Genomic DNA, 21,272 nt, shown 5'->3' on the forward strand with positions numbered 1-21,272 from the left:
AAGCACCACAGGTGCCTTTGCAAAGTAGCACAGTGGTTAGCACTGTATATTACACTGTATATAGCAGTATATTACACTGAGTAGTATATTACACTGAGCAGTATATTACACTGAGTAGTATATTACACTGAGTAGTATATTACACTGAGCAGTACATTACATTGAGCAGTATATTACATTGAGCAGCATATTACATTGAGCAGTATATTGCACTGAGCAGTATATTACATTGAGCAGTATATTACATTGAGCAGTATATTGCACTGAGCAGTATATTACACTGAGCAGTACATTAGATTGAGCAGTATATTACATTGAGCAGAATATTACACTGAGCAGTATATTACATTGAGCAGTATATTACACTGAGCAGTATATTACATTAAGCAGTATATTACATTGAGCAATATGCTACATTAAGCAATATATTGCACTGAGCGATATAGTACACTGAGCAGTACATTACATTGAGCAGCATATTACATTGAGCAGTACATTACATTGAGCAGTATATTGCACTGAGCAGAATATTACACTGAGCAGTATATTGCACTGAGCAGAATATTACACTGAGCAGTATATTACATTAAGCAGTATATTACATTAAGCAATATATTACACTGAACAGTATATTACACTGAGAAATACATTACACCGAGCAATATATTATACTGAATGGTATATTACATTGAGCAGTATATTACACTGAGCAATCTATTGCACTGAACAGTATATTACATTGAGCAGTATATTACATTGAGCAATATATTACACTGAACAGTACATTGCATTGAGCAGTATATTACACTGAGCAATCTATTGCACTGAACAGTATATTACATTGGGCAGTATAGTACATTGAGCAGTATATTACACCGAGCAATATATTACACTGAGTAGTATATTACATTGTGCAGTATATTACACTGAGCAATATATTACACTGAGCAGTATATTGCACTGAACAGTATATTACACTGAGCAGTATATTACATTGAGCAGTATATTACATTAAGCAATATATTACACTGAACAGTATGTTACACTGAGAAATACATTACACCGAGCAATGTATTATACTGAGTGGTATATTACACTGAGCAGTATATTACACTGAGCAGTATATTACACTGAGTAGTATATTACACTGAGCAATATATTACACTGAGCAATATATTATACGGAGCAGTATATTACACTGAGCAGTACGTTACATTGAGCAGTACATTACATTGAGCAGTATATTACATTGAGCAGAATATTGCACTGAGCACTGTATGTTACATTGAGCAATATACCATGCTGAGCAGTACATTACATTGAGCAATATATTACACTGAGAAGTATATTACACTGAGCAGTACATTACATTGAGCGTTATATTTCATTGAGCAATATACCATGCTGAGCAGTACATTACATTGAGCAATATATTACACTGAGAAGTATATTACACTGAGCAGAATATTACATTGAGCAGTACATTACATTGAGCAGTATATTACATTGAGCAGTATATTGCACTGAGCACTATATGTTACATTGAGCAATATACCATGCTGAGCAGTACATTACATTGAGCAATATATTACACTGAGAAGTATATTACACTGAGCAGTATATTACACTGAGCAATATATTACACTGAGCAATATATTACACTGAGCAGTACGTTACATTGAGCAGTACATTACATTGAGCAGTATATTACATTGAGCAGTATATTGCACTGAGCACTATATGTTACATTGAGCAATATACCATGCTGAGCAGTACATTACATTGAGCAATATATTACACTGAGAAGTATATTACACTGAGCAGTATATTACACTGAGCAGTACATTACATTGAGCGGTATATTACATTGAGCAATATATTACACTGAGCAGTGCATTACATTGAGCAGTATATTACACTGAGCAGTCTAAAGCACTGAAAAGTATATTACACTAAGCAGTATATACATTGACCAGTATATTACACTCAACAATATATTACACTGAGCAGTATATTACATTGAGCAATATATTACACTGAGCAGTATATTACACTGAGCAGTACATTACATTGAGCAGTACATTGCATTGAGCAGTATATTACACTGAGCACTATATGTTATAGTGAGCAAAATACCATGCTGAGCAGTATATACATTGACCAGTATATTACACTCAACAATATATTACACCGAGCAGTATATTACACTGAGAAATATACCACACTGAGCAGTATATTACACTGAGGAATATACTACACTGAGCAATATATATTTTCCGAGCAGTATTAAAATACACCGAGCAGTATATTACACTGAGAAATATACCACACTAAGCAGTATATTACACTGAGCGATATACTACACTGAGCAATATATATTTTCAGAGCAGTATTATATTACACCGAGCAGAATATTACACTGAGAAAAATACCACACTGAGCAGTATATTATGCTGAGGAATATACTACACAAAGCAATATACTACACTGGGCAACATACTACTTTCAGCAATATATCACACTGAGCAAAATACTACACTTTCAATGTACCACACTGGGCAATATATTATTTCCAGCAATATATCACACTGAGTAATATACCACGCTCAGCGATATATTACACTGAGCAATATGCTACACTGGACAATATATTATTTTCAGCAATATACTACACTCAGCAATATACTACACTGAGCAAAACACTACATTGAGCAATATACTTCACTGGACAATATATTATTTTCAGCAATATATCAAACTGAGCAATATACTACACTCATCAATATATTACACTGAGCAAAGTACTACACTGAGCAATATACTACACTGGGCAATATATTATTTTCAGCAATATATCACACTGAGCAATATACTACACTGAGTAATATACTACACTCAGCAATATATTACACTGAGCAAAATACTACACTAAGCAATATTCTACACTGGGCAACGTATTGTTTTCAGCAATATACCACTCTGAACAATATACTACACTTTCAATGTACTACACTGAGCAATGTATTATTTTCAGCAATATACCACACTGAGCAAGATACTACACTCAGCAATACATTACGCTGAGCAAGATCCTACTCGGAGCAATATACTACACTGGGCAATATATTATTTTCAGCAATATACCACACTGATCAACATACTACACTGATCAATATACTACACTAAGCAATATACTAATTTGACCAATATATTACACTGAGTAATATGCTATCCTGAGCAATATATTGTTTTCAGTAATATACCACACTGAGCAAAATAACACACTGAGCAACACATTACAGTCAGCAATGTACAACACTAGGCAATGTACATACAATGAGCAACACATTACGGTAACCAATATATTAGACGTAGCAATAAACCATGCTCTATAATGTACTAGATTCAGCAATATATTGTGTTCAGGAATATAGAGCGTGGTTCTCTGCTGCCCAACACCGAAATCAGGAACGGTGATTGGGCGGAGAATGGCTCCCGACGCCGAAATCGGGGCAGGCGCCGGTTTGATGTCGGGTCTTGGTGCTCCTCCCCCTCCAAACCAGCAACATTGGGACACACGTCACGCGCAGTTGCAACTCCGTTGGAATGTCCTTGGCCGGCCCACCTGCGATGCTCCACCTCCAATGGGCCGAGTTCCCGACGGTGCGGTTGGTTGCCTGGGGCGTCATTCTCCGCCGGCGGGAGTCTCCGTTCTGCCGGCGCTCGGGGGTTTCCCGACGGCGTGGGGGTGCCCCACAATGGGAAACCCCATTGACCGGCCGGTGTTACGGAGACTCCCGCCGGCTGGTCGGCGCAGAAATGTGGCGGGGCGGGTAGGAGAATTTCGCCCCAGCGTGTGCCGGCTGCGGGGGGCGCGAGAGGGCGTGTGGACCAGCGCCGCCACACCCGGCCGAGATCCGTGCCGCTGGCTGGGGGGCTTCTTCCAGGGTTGGGGAGAGTGGTGGGGGCTGGCCAGGTGGTGGGCTGTGGAGTCAGGGTGGGCGGGTACGTGGTCCAGCACAGCCGGCGCCATCTTGTCCGGCGCGATTGGTGCATGTGTGGGGGGTGTAGGCATACACGCGGCTGCAGCATGTCAGCCCTGCACATGTGTAGCATGGAACCCGCTGATTCTCCAACCATTTTCAGCATGTTCTACGGGTGTTTCACGCGGCACCGGTGCCAGCCCCTCACCGGTAGCGGAATAGGTGAGGGATTCGCGCTGATCTTCCTGTTGTGAAATGCCACGGGCCCTCCATTGGCGTCGACACTTCGCCTCAGGGAGAATCCAGCCCATAGTACACTCAGCAATATACTACATCCAGGAATATACTATGCTGTTTTTTGAATGCAATGTTAAATCAAGTCCCACTCTCTCATTGAAAGTCAACTTATGTGATTCCATGGCAATATTTCCAACAAGAACAATGGGTTTCTCTATAGATTAACCAATGTGATTGTAAAGGTGAATGTGATTATCGAGTGTACACTAATCTCCTGTGGTTATCTTCACAGTTTGTAAAACCATTATCTTTCCTGTTTTGTTGCACACATGACACAGATTCAAAATATCAATACTCAGCATTATTACAGCGTCCGGTCTTTCCTGCACACTATTACCCACAAATATAAATCGCTTTTGCATTTGGAAAGTTGGTTTACTTTTTTGCAATGCCGGCTGATTTGTGAGTTGGATGAACTGGATCCGTGATTTAAAGATGCATTCTGCTTCCTGAACATCTCTTCCCCTTAAGGGAGGAATGATTCGGCAAAGTGGGGCGGTGGGGGGGGGAAGCCACTTCTGAAGCTCTGCTATCCTGAGGTTGAAAATCTGGGCTGAAGGACTTCCGCCTTCTGGAAGCTTGGAAAGCCTGGGTGAGTTGGAGCCCAACAGGCAAAGTGTGTCGGATCCACCACTTTGAGCGGAAGTTGGTGGGCAAGGGCGAGGTGGGCGAGCCAGTGATTTAATGATGGAGCATGTGATCTGGAATATTGAGCTACAACATCAATATAGCTCCCCCTTACCTGCCAGGTGACTGACCCACTAGTTTATCAACATTTATTAGCTTTTATGAATGAGCCAATTGGCACAACAAATTTTCACTGATGTGTGTTTGTGGCACTGATTAGCGGTCACCAGTTAACCCTTTGTCTGCTGAACTCCCCCGAGTGTCAATCTCGAGGGTTGCCTTCAGCATTAGCTGCGAAGTTGAGCAGATATATAACATCCCTGACAAGGTGCAAACAGTTCAAAGCTCAGCAGGTCGCCCTGCTCCAACAGGCATTGCTGCGGTAGCGTCCTCTCAAGGCGAATCCCTCTCCACAACCCACCCACCCAGCCGCTTATCGCACAGGGCCTTACAGATAACCAAGTGGCAGATCCCTGTACCTTTCACCAGAACTCAGGGCATAGGAGGATCTCTGAAGCTGATGCCAACAGGTCACGTGGAGTGGGAAGAGGGCCCTGCATGGGGCTTGTCCATCTGGGGGTTTAAACTGGAGTGGACCTCATTTGATGGCCTGCACACCAGTTTGGTAGCATGGGAAGGCTGCTCCCGGGGGTTGGCTAGTCAGTGGGCCAGGGCAAGGATTTGACTGCCACAATGTTCACTCTAACTTCCCAAGCAGTGAGTGCGGACAGACAGAGATGGAGCCAGTTGAACCGGTGATCCTTCTTGTCATGAGGCGACAAAGACAATGAATGTGCTGACTTGTGGCTCTCCAGAGGCTGCGGCAGAACCGTGAGGAGGAAGGGGTGACTGTGCCTGCTCCATGGGCAGAGGGGGGACCACCGAGAGTAGCCGCTTGGAGGGCTCCAGCTGTGGGCCAGGGCTTACAGACAGCACCTAACGTACGGAGGCAAGTGAGAACCAGTGTTGAAGGAGGTTCTACACATCCAGGGACTCAGTCACTCACCTGTGCCACCAGCCCCAGGAAATGGCACCACATGGACTCGATGGCATTGTAAGGGATGGGTTAATTCTGTCCACTGTGAGGATACTTGGCAGCTTTCCAATGCCAAGATGTTGACTGGGACATAAAATGCCAGGTGTTCACAAACTCAGGCATTCTCATGCCAAACTATGCTTGTTGTCCAACTATTTGCAACATCTTGCTGACTTTCCCAGCCGCTTATCTCTCCTAGACTTGTTTATTCCACTGTATAAGAGGTCCTTCTGCTTGTTCGCTGGACTTCACCTCGGACCTGAGTGGCAGCAGGTGTCAGGAGCCGAATCTCGAAGCCGCGTTGTCACTGGGGTCCTCGACAGGGAGCTTGTGAGCGAGAGATTCTTGACTTGTATTCTTATCTTATACTATTCTTATATTATATTGTTATATCATATTATTCTTATCAATAAAGTGGAGTAGAAGAACTTCTGTCATTGTTCTCTCAATTACATTGTGCCCGAATCACAAAGACCCCTTGGAGTAATCCAAGAGTCGGCAGGTTTCAGTAGCAATGATTAAGAGAAAGGGACAAACACCTCAGGAGCCTGGACCTGAGACGTACCGTGTTCCAGGGTGGAATGGAGCGGATAGGCTTCCGGCTCAATAGCTAATTTGTTGACGCAGGTCGGTGGCCCATGAGAGGGAAGCACTGTCCTTGTAGGTAGAACAACAAAAGCTAACGTGAGCAGAGGCCGTGAAGGCAGATCAGGAAAGAGCGGATCGGCAGTGGCGAGGTGATAGACTTGCAGATCCGTGACCATGACCTCCTAGCTCTCTTTACGACGTGATCGGCGACTGGCAGGCTGGTTGGTTAGAAATGCTATTTAGGAGTAGAAATTATGCGGAAAATCGTTGAAAGATATTAAAAGTGTCTTGCAATTGAAAATACTGCGCAAACAGATCCTGACAAGAGAAATATAAGATTGTATTATCTGGTCAAGGTCAGGGCATAGTTTGGCAGTGATTCAATTTGAATTCTTCAAAACACGTTACAAGTGGAGCATAGAGGTTAACTATTTCAGCGGACAATTGATTGATTTTTAAATTGCCCAGAAACATGAGTCTGAATTACTTGATATAAGGTTTAAGTGTTGATTTATAGGCATTCAATGACGGCAGTCAAAAGCAGAAATGATTCACTGTTTGAACTTTACAAGCAAATGAATATGTGGGTGTTCTAGAGCCATGTTATCGCTAAGGTTTATATGTTTCGCTGCTTGTGAGAGAATGATATTTGTGTGCCTGTTGCATGTGTTCATGTTTTCTGTTGAAATTGTGATCTTTGAGATCCTTGTCTAAGTGACTTAAGTCAAAACAGTTGACAAAAAACCTGGAGTCATGTTTTTCTGGCTAGAGGCATGATTCCAGGATATTTGTGATCAACATGTGGGAATTTTAATCTGGATACAAATTCACACGCGTAAGAGTGCGATAATTTTTATTTAACAGGATTGATTGGAGTTTGAAATATTTAAAATGATTATAGCCAATCCTGTGTTCGATTGACCTGGAGTTAAAACTTATTGTCAGGTTCAAAAAAGAATTATTCCTGACACAAGAAGAAAGACGGAAAGATTCTGAGATGGGAGTGTAAAGTAGCTATTGTTGGGGACGTGGCTGCTGATGCCTGTGCAGAGGTCACAGAGTGCAGTAGAGGCCTCTTATAATGAGGCTCATGCTACCCATTATTGGGATGTTGAAGATGAGGTTCCAGCGCCTGAACTAGTGAGGTGGAGCCCTGCAATACAATCCCGAGAGGGCTTCGCTATTGTGGTTGTCTGTGCTGTTACCACAACCCAACGCTTCAATGTGGCGAGGAGCTGGCCGGGGAGGAGCGGCACATCTTCTCTGGTGAGGAGGACGTAGAGGTGGCTGAGGAGGGGGAAGCCGGGGGGAGGCAGAGGGAGGCTGCAATGCGGTGGCGAGGGCTAGAGGAGGACGAAGTCACAGTGTCACAGTGCTTAAAAGGGTCTAGCCACTGGGATCGATGTGCTGAGATCTGAATTTCCCAATTACTGGGTTGAATGGTGGGCTTGGCCATTGCAGGGGGGGGGCACTTCATTACCAGGGAGACACTGGCACGGCTGTGTTCTGTCACTGCGAGAGATCGTCAACCAATGTGTTGCCTGCGTTACAGAGAGGAGGTGGAAGAGGCTCTGTGTGTGAGCAACCAGCCTTTCAGTGTTAGATGGACGCTGTTATCTCAGCAGCATTTTATAGAGAAATCCAATGAGTGCAAGGAGCCACAGAGAGGGTGCACAAAGTGAGTTTTCATTCATTGACAGAGGTGGTTGAGGCACTTACCCCACTCTGTGAAACTAAACATTCTTCATGTCCTAACCCTGCCGCTGTGCCTTGGTGTCTGCCCAGGATCCATGGCAGAGGTGGAGGCAATCTGCTGTATGCCACGCCCTGTTGCTTGTGATGACGTTGGCAGGCGTCCTCTGGAGGGTTGGGACACAGAGGGTCTCGACCTGCTTTTCAGGGGGCTGCAGCATGGTGGCACCACCCACCTTGGTGTGCGGGGCAGGAGCTGGAACAGTCACAGACGGAAGGGAGTCAGATGGGCTGGACACTCCCAGAGCCTCCTGGTGGAAGGCCCTAGGCTTCTCCTTCCCCCTACGGATGCTTAAGGGCCCTGGCTTCCTCCTGGACTTCAATGCTTGTGTGAGGGCCAGAAGCCCCTCTGTTCTCGGACGCTGGTACTCATGGATACCCACAGGTGCCTGCACCATGGAGTTCATACCCTGCACCAGTGCGGGACAGAATTCCCGCACCAAGGTCTCCACTGAGGCTGCCACCTTTGCAGTGTTGACCTGGCTGCCTCGGATTGCTGGATTCTCCGTCCCGCTGCGCCACATTTCACTTTCACCACGCCGGCGGGATGCTCCGTTTCGCCGGCTGGTCAATGGGGATTCCCGTTGTGGGGCAGCCCCGCGCCGTCGGGAAGCCCCTGGGAAGCTGCCGGCAAAACGGAGCATCCCGCCGGCGGAGAATCCCGCCCTAAGTTTTGATGCCAACGCAGAATCCGTGGACTTTTACAACAGAAAATCTGGCGCCACACCTGGACCGATTCCGCTACCGTTGAGGGGCTAGCGCCGGTGCCGTGTGGAACCCAATCGATTCCATTGAAAAATGGTGCGGGATTCGCCGGGTCCATGAACGACACTCGGGAGGCTGACAAGCTGCAGCCGCACATACACATTACACTCCCTACACACATTTATCCCAACCAACACGATGGCACTGGTTGTGCTGGAGCACGCCCATGCAGCTGATGGGTTGGCTGGGACCAGAGGGCACCCAGGGGGGTGGCCCGGGGGGGGGGGGGGCACCTATACGACCCCTGCCCCTAAGTTCAGAATGGGCTGTTAGCGGTGTGTGCAGCTGCATGGCGGCCTTGCCGGTTGCGGGAACTCGGGCCATCGGAGGCAGAGAATCGCGGAGGCTCCGGAGAATATAGGGCCAGGCCCGCTAATGATATGCAAATGGTGCGTTCCGAGTACGCATTGACGCTGCTGTTGAGGAGCTGGAGCATTTTGGCATCGGAACCGATTCTCTGCCCAATCGCTTGCCTCCCCTGATCTCTTCACATACCTTCTCTACTGAGCAGTACTACACCTGTATGCTTCACCCGAAGCCTGTGTCTATGTATTTACATTGTTTATTTATATGTGCCCTATGTTTTTTTTTCATGTATGGAATGATCTGTCTGGACTGTACGGAGAACAATACTTTTCACTGTACCGCGGTACATATGACAATAAACAAATCCAAGATCATACTGAATGATGGGACAGGTTCGGGTGGTTGAATGGCCTACTCCTGCTCTTAACATCTAAGTAGGTTTGAAAGATTATGGCCATTGACGCTGTAATTTTCACCCTTATTTGCCTCAGTGTCCTCGGATGTATCTCATCCGATCTTGTGATTAAATTTTAAGCATGGACAGCCATTGTAATAACTCCTCTTTATCAATATCCGTACCACCCTGTGTCTGAGCAACCTCCTTGATTAGCTTTGCTTTGGTAAAGTCATTTTTCTTGGTAAACACCAATGCAGAGTTGTCTATTCAATACCTTTTGCCTTCAATGTTAATCGTTCTTTTGGTCCCTAATCAGCCCCAAGGTTCATCTGAAAAACATTTCACTGTTAAACAAGAAGAAATAAAACTTGGATAGTGTTTTGTCTTTTCCCTGATATAAAACATGGAGGCTTTTATGATTATCTTAAATATTTTATTGTATAAATGTACAAAATACATCCAAAATATGCATACTTTGCAAACAATTCCCCTCACAAAATACTTAATTTATCAGCTAAGAAAACATTCCAATAAATTAAAGATTAACAATAAATACCTTTATAAATAAATATTAAATGCAATATGGTGTGTTGTGGGTCAGGACTAACCCCCCACTCGCCCACAGACCCCATGTGACTCATCCCCTGTTGACCCTGTGTGACATCCCCCCCCCGCACCCTCACTGAACCCGTGACTGTCCCCACTGACCCCTGTGTGATTGAACCTGTGTGACTGCCCCCCCTCACTGAACCCCATGACTGTCCCCACTGACACCTGTGTGATTGAACCTGTGTGACTGCCCCCCCCTCACTGAACCCCGTGACTTATCCCACTGACCCCCGTGTGACTGACTCTGTGTGACTACCCCCCCTCACTGAACCCCGTGACTGTCCCCACTGACCCCCATGAGACTGACCCTGTGTAACTGCCCCCCCCTCACTGAACCCCGTGACTGTCCCCACTGACCCCCGTGTGACTGACTCTGTGTGACTGCCCCCCCTCACTGAACCCCGTGACTTATCCCACTGACCCCCGTGTGACTGACCCTGTGTGACTGCCCCCCCCTCACTGAACCCCGTGACTTATCCCACTGACCCCCGTGTGACTGACTCTGTGTGACTGCCCCCCCCTCACTGAACCCCGTGACTGTCCCCACTGACCCCCGTGTGACTGACTCTGTGTGACTGCCCCTCTTCACTGAACCCCGTGACTGTCCCCACTGACCCCCGTGTGACTGACACTGTGTGACTGGCCCCAATAACCTGTGTGTGACTTGACCCTATTGAACCGGGGGACTGACCCCTTGTGACTGACTACCTCCACTCCCCACACTGACAGAATTGGACAGACCTCCCCTTCCACAAGCTTAACCTGCTGTTATTGGCTGACACGGTTGTGGGATCTTTTAAATATGTAAATCTGGCTCTGATGCTATTTGACCTGGTGGCCTATGTGAGTGGAGGAGTCCATCTCCTGCCTTTGGGGCTCTCTGCTAATTTACGTCCATTTCACCTATCTTAATGTCCCTGGCCTGATGCCCCTCCCACTGGCTTGAGGCTCCTCCCTCCCAGGTTTGATTTCCCCCCCCGCCCTCACCAGCACCTCTTCCTCCAGTTTGAGGTCACCCCCTTGGTTCTAGGCCCCTGCCCGGAGCTTGGGGCCTTTCTCCAAGCAGCTCACCTCCCTCACCTACTGGTGGCTATTGGATAGTATGTACACTGGTAGGTGATTGGCAGTGTGGATCCTGATGGTTGAGGATGCAAAGAGGTGTCAGGGATATTAGGAGCAGTGACAATTGGTGACAATCATGTCATCAAAGGCGGTGAGTGTGAGCTTGCCCTCACTGCTGTAGTGCAACAGTGTCATAGGTTCATAGGCTGCAGGATTGCAGCAGAGTCCGGGGCTGGCTGCTCCAGAGAGTTTATGCATTGCGGATTTAATCATTGCATGCATGTTGGCCGGTTTGTAATTGGCAGTGCAGGAACCTCCGCAGTTATACATATTGTAGGACTCTGGTGCCCTGATCCAATCATTCCACCCGATCTCTTTGAACGACACCAGCAAAGATTTTCTGCAGCAGCTCTTCTGTTTCCTCAAACAGTCCTCAGTTGAGCTAATTGCTCGACGACCTCTCCTGACACGCTGCACCTTCTCGGTCTCAACCTCCAGTCTCAGGTAATCACTTTTACGTGTGGTCGACAGTAAAGTCTCAGGGGGAGATGGGTAAACCTGCAGCTGCATTTGGACCTGCTGCCGCTTACCGTCTGCCCAGAGTTGAATAATTGGCGTGACATTGAGGCTGAAGGTGACGATGGTCCCAGGGTTCAGGGCCTTGGAATCGATTAGTTGCCATTGTTCTTCACCCTGACTCCTGGTCTCCAATATCTTGTAAACATTAACCTGCCATCCCGAGCTGGAATTCAACCTTTCCAGATGTTCGGTGATTCGGAGATGTTTATAAAATTTTAATTCAGCCCGAAGAATCTTTAAACCTGGGTAAATGGCCTTACTCCTGGAGATACTCAGGGTTAGTCTCCCAGCAAAGTCTATCTTCCCTTGAGCATTCACTCCACTGCCTCTTGCTGTTTCAACTGTGTGGAGAACAATTGGGTATAAAACTGGGTTAAGAAATAGTAACTGGTGCTCAACAGGGGCAGGAAAAGATGCCGGTTTTTACTGACAATTAATGAGGAAAGGTGACACTGGTTCAGGCAACGACCATCTCCAGCAGGAGACATTTGTAACAGTTTGGGGTCTCGCTGATTAGAAATGGCTACAAGGCGAGATCAAAGGTTGGATAAGAGATCACAGGGTCCACACTGTTGGATAAAGGGCAGCACGGTAGCATTGTGGATAGCACAATTGCTTCACAGCTCCAGGGTCGATTCCGGCTTGGGTCACTGTCTGTGCAGAGTCTGCACATCCTCCCCATGTGCGCGTGGGTTTCCTCCGGGTGCTCCGGTTTCCTCCCACAGTCCAAAGATGTGCAGGTTAGGCCATGATAAATTGCCCTTAGTGTCCAAAATTGCCTTTAGTGTTGGGTGGGGTTACTGGGTTATGGGGATAGGGTGGAGGTGTTGACCTTGGGTAGGGTGCTCTTTCTAAGAGCCGGTGCAGACTCGATAGGCCGAATGGCCTCCTTCTGCACTGTAAATTCTATGATAATTCTATGATATTCTTTAATAACTGACTCCACTTCCTGACCTCACAAAACCCTTCACCAATAACATGGCACCAATTAGGTGTGCGATTGGTGACACATGGCTCCCGGGATAGGGGATGCCACAAAAACCTTTGGGAAACTCGAGGGGACACAGTGCTGGTGAACTCAATCTGCTTGGTTCATCAATAAATGTGTACGCTGGTGTCAGCTCTGGTTAGGACTGGTTAGGACTGAGATTATTGTCACTCCAACACACACTTACACACTCCCACGGTGAGTCACACTCACCCACATTCGCTCAGTGAGATGCACTCACGCACACTCATGTGCTGAGTCACTGACAGATTCACTTAGAGTTATTTTCTCCTATACTCTCTCAGTGAGGTGCTCCTCTTACTGGGGAGACAGTGGTGTGGTGGTTATGTCACTGGGCTAGGAACCTAGAGGCCCAGGCTAATCCTCGGGGGAACAAGGGTTCAAATCCCACCAACACTGCTGGTGGAGTTTGATTCAGCTAATAAATCTGGAATTCAAAAGCTAGTCTCAGTAATGGTGACTGTGAAACTATCACTGATTGTTCAGAAAAAAACTCCATTTGCTTCTCTGACCTGGCCTACATTACCTACAGTAATGTGGTTGACTCTTAACTGCCCTCTGAAATTGCCAAATGTGCCCCTCCATTCAAGGCAATTGGGGATGGGACGCCCACATCCAGTGAAAGAATAAAAACTCTTGCACTCTCCCACAGTTTCTCACTCACACCCATACTCTCTCACCCAATCACATTCTCTCTCACACATTCAACACTTGCTCACAATCATAGAATTTACAGCGCAGAATCGGGCCATCGAGTCTGCACCGGCCCTTGGAAAGAGCACCCTACCTAAGCTCACACCTTATCCCCGTAACCCAGTAACTCCACCCAACCTTTTTGGACACTAAGGGCAATTTATCACGGCCAATCCACCTAACCTGCACATCTTTGGACCGTGGGAGGAAACTGGGGCACCCGGAGGAAACCCACGCACACACGGGGAGGATGTGCAGACTCCGCACAGACAGTGACCCAAGCCGAAAATCGAACCTGGGATCCTGGAGCTGTGAAGCACTGTGCTAACCACTGTGCTACAATGCCCCCCCCCCCAATCTGTCACACTCACCCACTCCCTATCTCTCACACGCCCTCTCTCCCACACTCACATTCTCTCTCACACTTTCAAAACTTGCTCACAATCTGTCACACTCACTCACACACCCTCTCACACTCTCTCACACTTTCAAAACTTGCTCACAATCTGTCACACTCACTCACACGCCCTCTCACACTCACATTCTCTCACACTTTCAAAACTTGCTCACAATCTGTCACACACTCACACGCACATTCTCTCCCACACACACACTCAACACTTGCTCACAATCTGTCACACTCACTCACACACCCTCTCACACTCACACTCTCTCACACTTTCAAAACTTGCTCACAATCTGTCACACTCACTCACACGCCCTCTCACACTCACATTCTCTCACACTTTCAAAACTTGCTCACAATCTGTCACACACTCACACGCACATTCTCTCCCACGCACACACTCAACACTTGCTCACAATCTGTCACACTCACTCCCTCTCTCAAACACACTGAGACTCTCTCACATAGACTGTCACTTCCTCACACACACAGGCTATCACACTCTCTCTCACCCAGGTCTCACTCCCTCACACTACTTTATGCCATGCAGGTTGTGTGGGACGGCAGTGTACTCACTCTGCACTGGCAGGCGGTGCAGTGAGCGGGCAGGGGGTGTGGAGTAGCTCAGCTTGCCGCTCGCGTTGTGCTGCTGCCTGCTGCCTCGCTGCAGGAAGAGCTGCAACATCCTGTCCTCCTCCTGGCGGCTCGCACGCTCCCTCACCACCGGCGGCTGCTCCAATCCCAGCGACTCCAGAATGCCCCGCTTCACAGCCTCGATCTGCGACCACTCCCGCTGCTGCTCCTGGCGGGGTCTGAGCCCAGCGCCTGCGGCGGGCAGCAGCAGCAGCAGGCAGGCGGCGGCGGCGAGGCGGAGGGTGGCTGCCGACAGGGGAGGCATTGCTGGCTGCTCCCCCACCAGCCTGGGCTCTGAAGCTCAGGCAGGGCTTTGGGTGGTCGGTACAGGCGCGGGACACGTCCCCATGATCAGCGCTCACATCTCACCACAGCAGCAAGAAGCGGGGGGGAGGGGAGGGGGGGGGGGGGGAATCGAACCCCCTGTTGGGCCGGCTCCCTCCCTTTCCCCAGGAGCTGACACAGGGCAGGCAGGTGGAGTCAAGCACAACTCTGCCCGGTGGGAGGCTCCCTGCTTCTTCCTCTGACTCACTTCAGGATTCCTGAACTTTTCTTTCGTCAGGGATACCTCAAGTTAAAAAAAAAAAGATTTGACATTTCCTCTTCCTTCCACTGCTTGTTTTAATCTCCTGGCTGGTTACAGTGAGAAACAGTCAAGTCAGAGGCAGGACCCACTGCCTGCCCAGCCTCTCTTTCCCAACGGATATCTCACTCCACCAGAAATCAAACATCTCCAGAAAGTAGACTGAGTGTGCCAAATGTTAGCACGGTGGGCTAAACAGCTGGCTTGTAATGCAGAACAAGGCCAGCAGCGCCGGTTCGATTCCCGTCCCGGCCTCCCTGAACAGGTGCTGGAATGTGGCGACCAGGGGCTTTTCTCGTAACTTCATTGTGACAATAGGATTATTATCTTTGTGATTTTCCTCCCTGTCTTCACTGGGATGTGAGTGTCACTGGGGAAGACCAGCACTTATTACCCACCCCTAATTGCCCTTGAACTGAGTGTCCTCGCTGGGTCATTTCCGAGGGCAACCTCTTTGCTGTGGATCTGGAGTCACATGTAGGCCAGACCACACAAGGACGGCACTTCCCTAAAAGGACGTTAGTGAACCAGATAGGTTTTTACAGTAATCAATGATAGTTTCCTGGTCACCGTGGTAGTCACCACTGTTGTATATATCACATACGAGATGTAATACGGTAAGGCTCCTGTACTACAGGTACGGGGGTAGATCCCTGCCTGCTGGCTCCGCCCAGTGGGCGGAGTATAAATGTGTGTGCTCACCGAGCTGCAGCCATTTCGGCAGCTGCTGCGGGAGGCTCCACATCTCTGCGTATTAAAGCCTTGATTACTCTCTACTCTCGTCTCGTCGTAATTGATAGTGCATCAATTTATTAAGCAGAGATTTTACAAAGATGGATCCCCGCATCAAGCCAGATCGCCTGCAGCTGCACCCTCAAGCAGACAATGCCAAGTCGGCCTTCGCACATTGGCTAGCTTGGTTTGAAGCCTACATTGGATCTGCGACAGAACCACCCTCAGAGGCACAGAAGCTCCAGATCCTGTATACGCGGCTGATCTCCGATATCTTTCCCCTCATCCGGGACACGCCGACCTACGCTGAGGCCATGGTGCTACTGAAAGAAAACTACACTCAGCAGACCAACAAGCTCTGCGCCAGGCACCTCCTGTCCACGCTGTATCAACTCCCCGGTGAGTTTGTGGAAGATTTCTGGCGTACCCTGCACGTCCTGGTGAGAGACTGCGATTGCCAGGCCGTTTCGGCCGTTGAACATTCCGAATTCCTAATTAGGGACGCTTTGGTTACGGGCATAGGGTAGGCGTACATCCGCCAGCACCTCTTAGAAGGGGCTACCATCGACCTCATGGCGACCAAGAAACTTGCGATCTCACTAACGGTCGCCTCCCGTAATGTACAAGCGTACGCCCCTGACCGCACGGTGCCCGCCTCCTGGACATCGTGGACCCCCACCAGCGACCGCCCCCAGCCAACGCCAAGACTGCGCCGCCGGCAGCCAGCCAACCCCGGGGGACCCAAGTGCTACTTCTGCGGGCAGACAAAGCACCTCCGGCAGCGCTGCCCGGCGCGGAGCGCACTCTGCAAGGCCTGTGGGAAGGAAGGACATTTCGCTGCTGTGTGCCGGGCCTGCTTGATCGCCGCTGTAACCAGGCCCATTGTTCCTGCACCCCCCACGTGCGACCCGTGGACGGCACCATCTTGCTTGCCTCAGGACACGTGTGGCCCGTGGGCGCCGCCACCTTCCCCCCATCAGGCCTTGTGCAGCCCGTGGGCACCGCCATCTTCCCCGCCTCAGGACCCCTGCTCATCAGGCAGCTCATCGCCTGCCGACCAGCCAGGGGCCTTCCAACACCAGCTCCATCACGATCGACCAATCCCGGCCGCACAACCTAGCGACCGCGTCGACGACGGTAAAGGTCGATGGGCACAAGACATCATGCCTTCTTGACTCCGGGAGCACCGAGAGCTTCATCCACCCCGATACGGTAAGGCGCTGCTCCCTCGCGGTACACCCCATTAACCAGAGAATCTCCCTGGCCTCCGGATCCCACTCCGTGGAGATCCAGGGGTACTGCACCGCCACCCTCACCATCCAGGGTGTAGAGTTCAGCGGCTTCCGGCTCTACGTCCTCCCCAACCTCTGCGCTGCCTTGCTACTCGGCCTGGACTTCCAGTGCAACCTCCAAAGTCTAACCCTGAAATTCGGCGGGCCCCTACCACCCCTTACTGTGTGCGGCCTCGCAACCCTTAAGGTCGACCTGCCCTCTCTGTTTGCAAACCTCACCCCGGATTGCAAACCCGTCGCCACCAGGAGCAGATGGTACAGTGCCCAGGACAAGACCTTCATCAGGTCCGAGTTCCAGCGGCTGCTGCGGGAAGGCATTATCGAGGCCAGCAACAGCCCCTGGAGAGCCCAAGTGGTAGTTGTGAAAACTGGGGAGAAAAACAGGATGGTCATTGACTACAGTCAGACCATCAATCGGTACACGCAGCTCGACGCGTACCCCCTCCCACGCACATCTGATAAGGTCAATCAGATTGCACAGTACCGGGTCTTCTCGACAGTGGACCTGAAATCTGCCTACCACCAGCTCCCCATTCGCAAGGCGGACTGCCCGTACACCGCGTTTGAAGCCGACGGCCGCCTCTACCACTTCGTTAGGGTTCCCTTCGGCGTCACTAAAGGGGTCTCGGTCTTCCAACGGGAGATGGACCGAATAGTTGACCGGTACGGACTGCAGGCCACCTTCCCGTACCTGGATAACGTCACCATCTGCGGCCACGACCAGCAGGACCACAACGCTAAACTTTCCAAATTCCTCCACATCGCCAAACTCCTCAACCTAATGTACAACAAGGAGAAGTGCATGTTCAGCACCAACCGCTCAGCCATCCTCGGCTATGTGGTGCAAAATGGAGTTCTAGGGCCCGACCCCGATCGCATGCGCCCAATCATGGAATTCCCCCTCCCCCACTGCCCCAAGGCCCTCAAACGATGCCTGGGGTTCTTCTCATACTATGCCCAGTGGGTCCCGAACTATGCGGACAAGGCCCACCCACTCATTCAATTCACTGTTTTTCCTCTGACGGCCGAGGCTCACCAGGCCTTTAACCGTATCAAGGTCGACATCGCCAAGGCCGCGATGCACGCGGTCGACGAGATGCTCCCCTTCCAAGTCGAGAGCGATGCATCAGACGTCGCTCTGGCCGCCACCCTCAACCAGGCAGGCAGGCCCGTGGCATTCTTTTCCCACACCCTCCATGCCTCCGTCGAGAAGGAGGCTCAAGCTATCGTTGAAGCTGTGCGGCATTGGAGGCATTACCTGGCCGGCAGGAGATTCACTCTCCTCACTGACCAACGGTCGGTTCCCTTCATGTTCAATAACACACAGCGGGGCAAGATCAGAAATGATAAAAATCTTGAGGTGGAGGATCGAGCTCTCCACCTACAATTGCGAGATTTTGTATCGCCCCGGTAAGCTCAACGAGCCCCCCGATGCCCTATCCCGAGGTTCATGTGCCAGCGCACAAGTGGACCGACTCCGGACCCTACACGACGCTCTCTGTCACCCAGGGGTCACCCGGTTCCTTCACTTCATAAAGGCCCGCAATCTGCCCTACTCCATTGAGGACGTCAGGGCTATCACCAGAGACTGCCAGGTCTGCGCGGAGTGCAAACCGTCCATACCGCGCGCATCTAGTGAAGGCCTCCCGCCCCTTTGAACACCTCAGCGTGGATTTCAAAGGCCCCCTCCCCTCCACTGACCGAAACACTTACTTTCTTAGCGTGGTCGACGAATACTGCAGATTCCCCTTCGCCGTCCCATGCCCCGATATGACGTCCTGCCACAGTCATTAAAGCCCTCAACACCATCTTCGCTCTGTTCGGTTTCCCCGCCTACGTCCACAGCGACCGGGGATCCTCCTTTATGAGTGATGAGCTGCGTCAGTACCTGCTCAGCAAGGGCATCGCCTCGAGTAGGTCGACCAGCTCCAACTCCGGGGAAAACGGGCAGGTGGAGCGGGAGAATGGGACGGTCTGGAAGGCCGTCCAGCTGGCCCTACGGTCCAGAAATCTCCCGGCCTCCCATTGGCAGGAGGTCCTCCCCGACGCACTTCACTCCATTCGGTCGTTCCTGTGCACGGCGACTAACGAAACCCCCCATGAACGTCTCTTTGCCTTCCCCAGGAAGTCTACCTCCGGGGTTTCGCTCCCAATGTGGCTGGCAGCTCCAGGACCCGTTCTCCTCCGCAAGCACGTGCGGCTCCACAAGGCGGACCCGTTGGTCGAAAGGGTACAGCTACTCCATGCAAACCCGCAGTACGCCTACGTAGCGTACCCCGGCGGCCGCCAGGACACAGTCTCCCTCAGTCATTTCGGCAGCAGCTGCAGGAGGTTACGCATCTCTTAATCTTGGGTGCCTGGAACTCGCTACCGGAGGAGGTAGTGGAAGCAGGGACGATAGGGACATTTAAGGGGCATCTTGACAAATATATGAATAGGATGGGAATAGAAGGATACGGACCCAGGAAGTGTAGAAGATTGTAGTTTAGTCGGGCAGCATGGTCGGCACGGGCTTGAAGGGCCGAAGGGCCTGTTCCTGTGCTGTACATTTCTTTGTTCTTTGTTCTTTGTAATAAAGCCTCGATTGCACTCTACTCTCGTCTTGTCGTAATTGATAGTGCATCAGTCACCATTGCTGAGACTAGTTTTATATTCCAGATTTATTAAGCGAATTTAAATTCAACCATCTGCCATGGGCCAATTTGAGTCGCTGTCCCCAGAACTTTAGTCTGGACCTCTGGAGTGTCTGTGTGTGCGTGTAAGTGAGCGTGTGAGTGAGTGTGTGAGTAAGTGTAAGTGTGTGTGTGTGAGTGAGTGGGTAAATGAGTGGGTAAGTGAGTGTGCAACTGAGCGTATGCATGAGTAAGTGTGAGTGTGTGTGTGAGTGAGAGTGAGTGAGTGAGTGTAAGTGTGTGTGAGTGCACGTGTGACAGTGAGAGTGAATGTGAGTGTGTGTGAGTGAGCATGAGTGAACGTGTGTGAGAGTGATTGAGTGTGAGTATATGTGTGAGTGAACATGAGTGTGAATGAGTGAGCAGAACATGAGTGTGAGTGAGTATGAATGAGTGTCCGAGTACGAGCCTGTGTATGTGCACGTGAGTCTGTAAGTGTGAGTATGTGAGTGTGAGTGATTGTGCATTTGAGAGCACCTGAGAGTGAGTGTGAGTGAATAAATGAGTGTGATTGTGTGAGTGAGTGAGTGATTGTGTGTGCAAATGTGAAAGTGAGTGTGAGTGAGTGTGAGTATGAGTGTGTGTGCGAGTATGTGAATGAATGTGTGAGTATGAGTGAGTGTGTGTGAATGTGTGAGTGAGAGCGAGTGAGTGAGCGAGTGAGTGTGTGTGGGCGTGAGGGTGAGTGAGAGCGAGTGAGTGTGAATATGAGTGTGTGTGAGTGAGTGTGTGAGTCAATGTGTGCAAGTGCGTGTGAATGTAGGGTGAGTGAATGTGTGTGTGAATGTGAGAGCAAGTGAGTGTGAGTGTGAATGTGAGAGCAAGTGAGTGAGTGTGTATGAATGAGAGCAAGTGTGTGTAAGTATGAGTGTGAGTGAGCATGTGAGTGAGGGTGAGTGTGAGTGTGTGTGAAGAGGAACAAATATGTGTGAATGTGCTTCGACATCTATAATTTCTTCTTTTGTTTTCATTTCTTACCCTCGTTCCATCTCTTATTTCTCACCCTTATTCTGTGGCTTCAGTTTCCTTATTTAGAGATTTGTTGCTGCGGGAACGAGGACCAATCAGGAATCAATTCAGTCCAACTCTCAAACAACACAAAAATCTCTTCCTCAGGAAAAGATTCCTTGGTAACAATGAGAAGGAGGCGGGAACCCCTCGAGCTACTGATCCACCCATTACGAGCTAATCTTCACAAACAAGCCACTCAATAGCAGTGTCAATGAAGCATGTCATGGAAGGAGTAGAGCA

At 49.4% G+C, this 21,272-nt stretch overlaps 1 protein-coding gene across 1 annotated transcript; it reads right to left on the reverse strand.

The window, feature by feature from the left end:
• Positions 1–10,921: 10,921 nt before the first annotated feature.
• Positions 10,922–15,214, reverse strand: LOC140395069 (growth/differentiation factor 15-like). Its single transcript, XM_072482436.1, has 2 exons — positions 14,686–15,214; positions 10,922–12,342 (listed from the first exon to the last, which is right to left on the reverse strand). The coding sequence occupies exons 1-2, from the start codon at positions 15,005–15,007 to the stop codon at positions 11,531–11,533; spliced, it is 1,134 nt and encodes a 377-aa protein (XP_072338537.1). The 5' UTR covers positions 15,008–15,214; the 3' UTR covers positions 10,922–11,530.
• Positions 15,215–21,272: the final 6,058 nt, after the last annotated feature.

The sequence above is a fragment of the Scyliorhinus torazame genome, chromosome 18 (assembly GCF_047496885.1).
Source record: "Scyliorhinus torazame isolate Kashiwa2021f chromosome 18, sScyTor2.1, whole genome shotgun sequence".
Classification (NCBI taxonomy): Eukaryota; Metazoa; Chordata; class Chondrichthyes; order Carcharhiniformes; family Scyliorhinidae; genus Scyliorhinus; species Scyliorhinus torazame.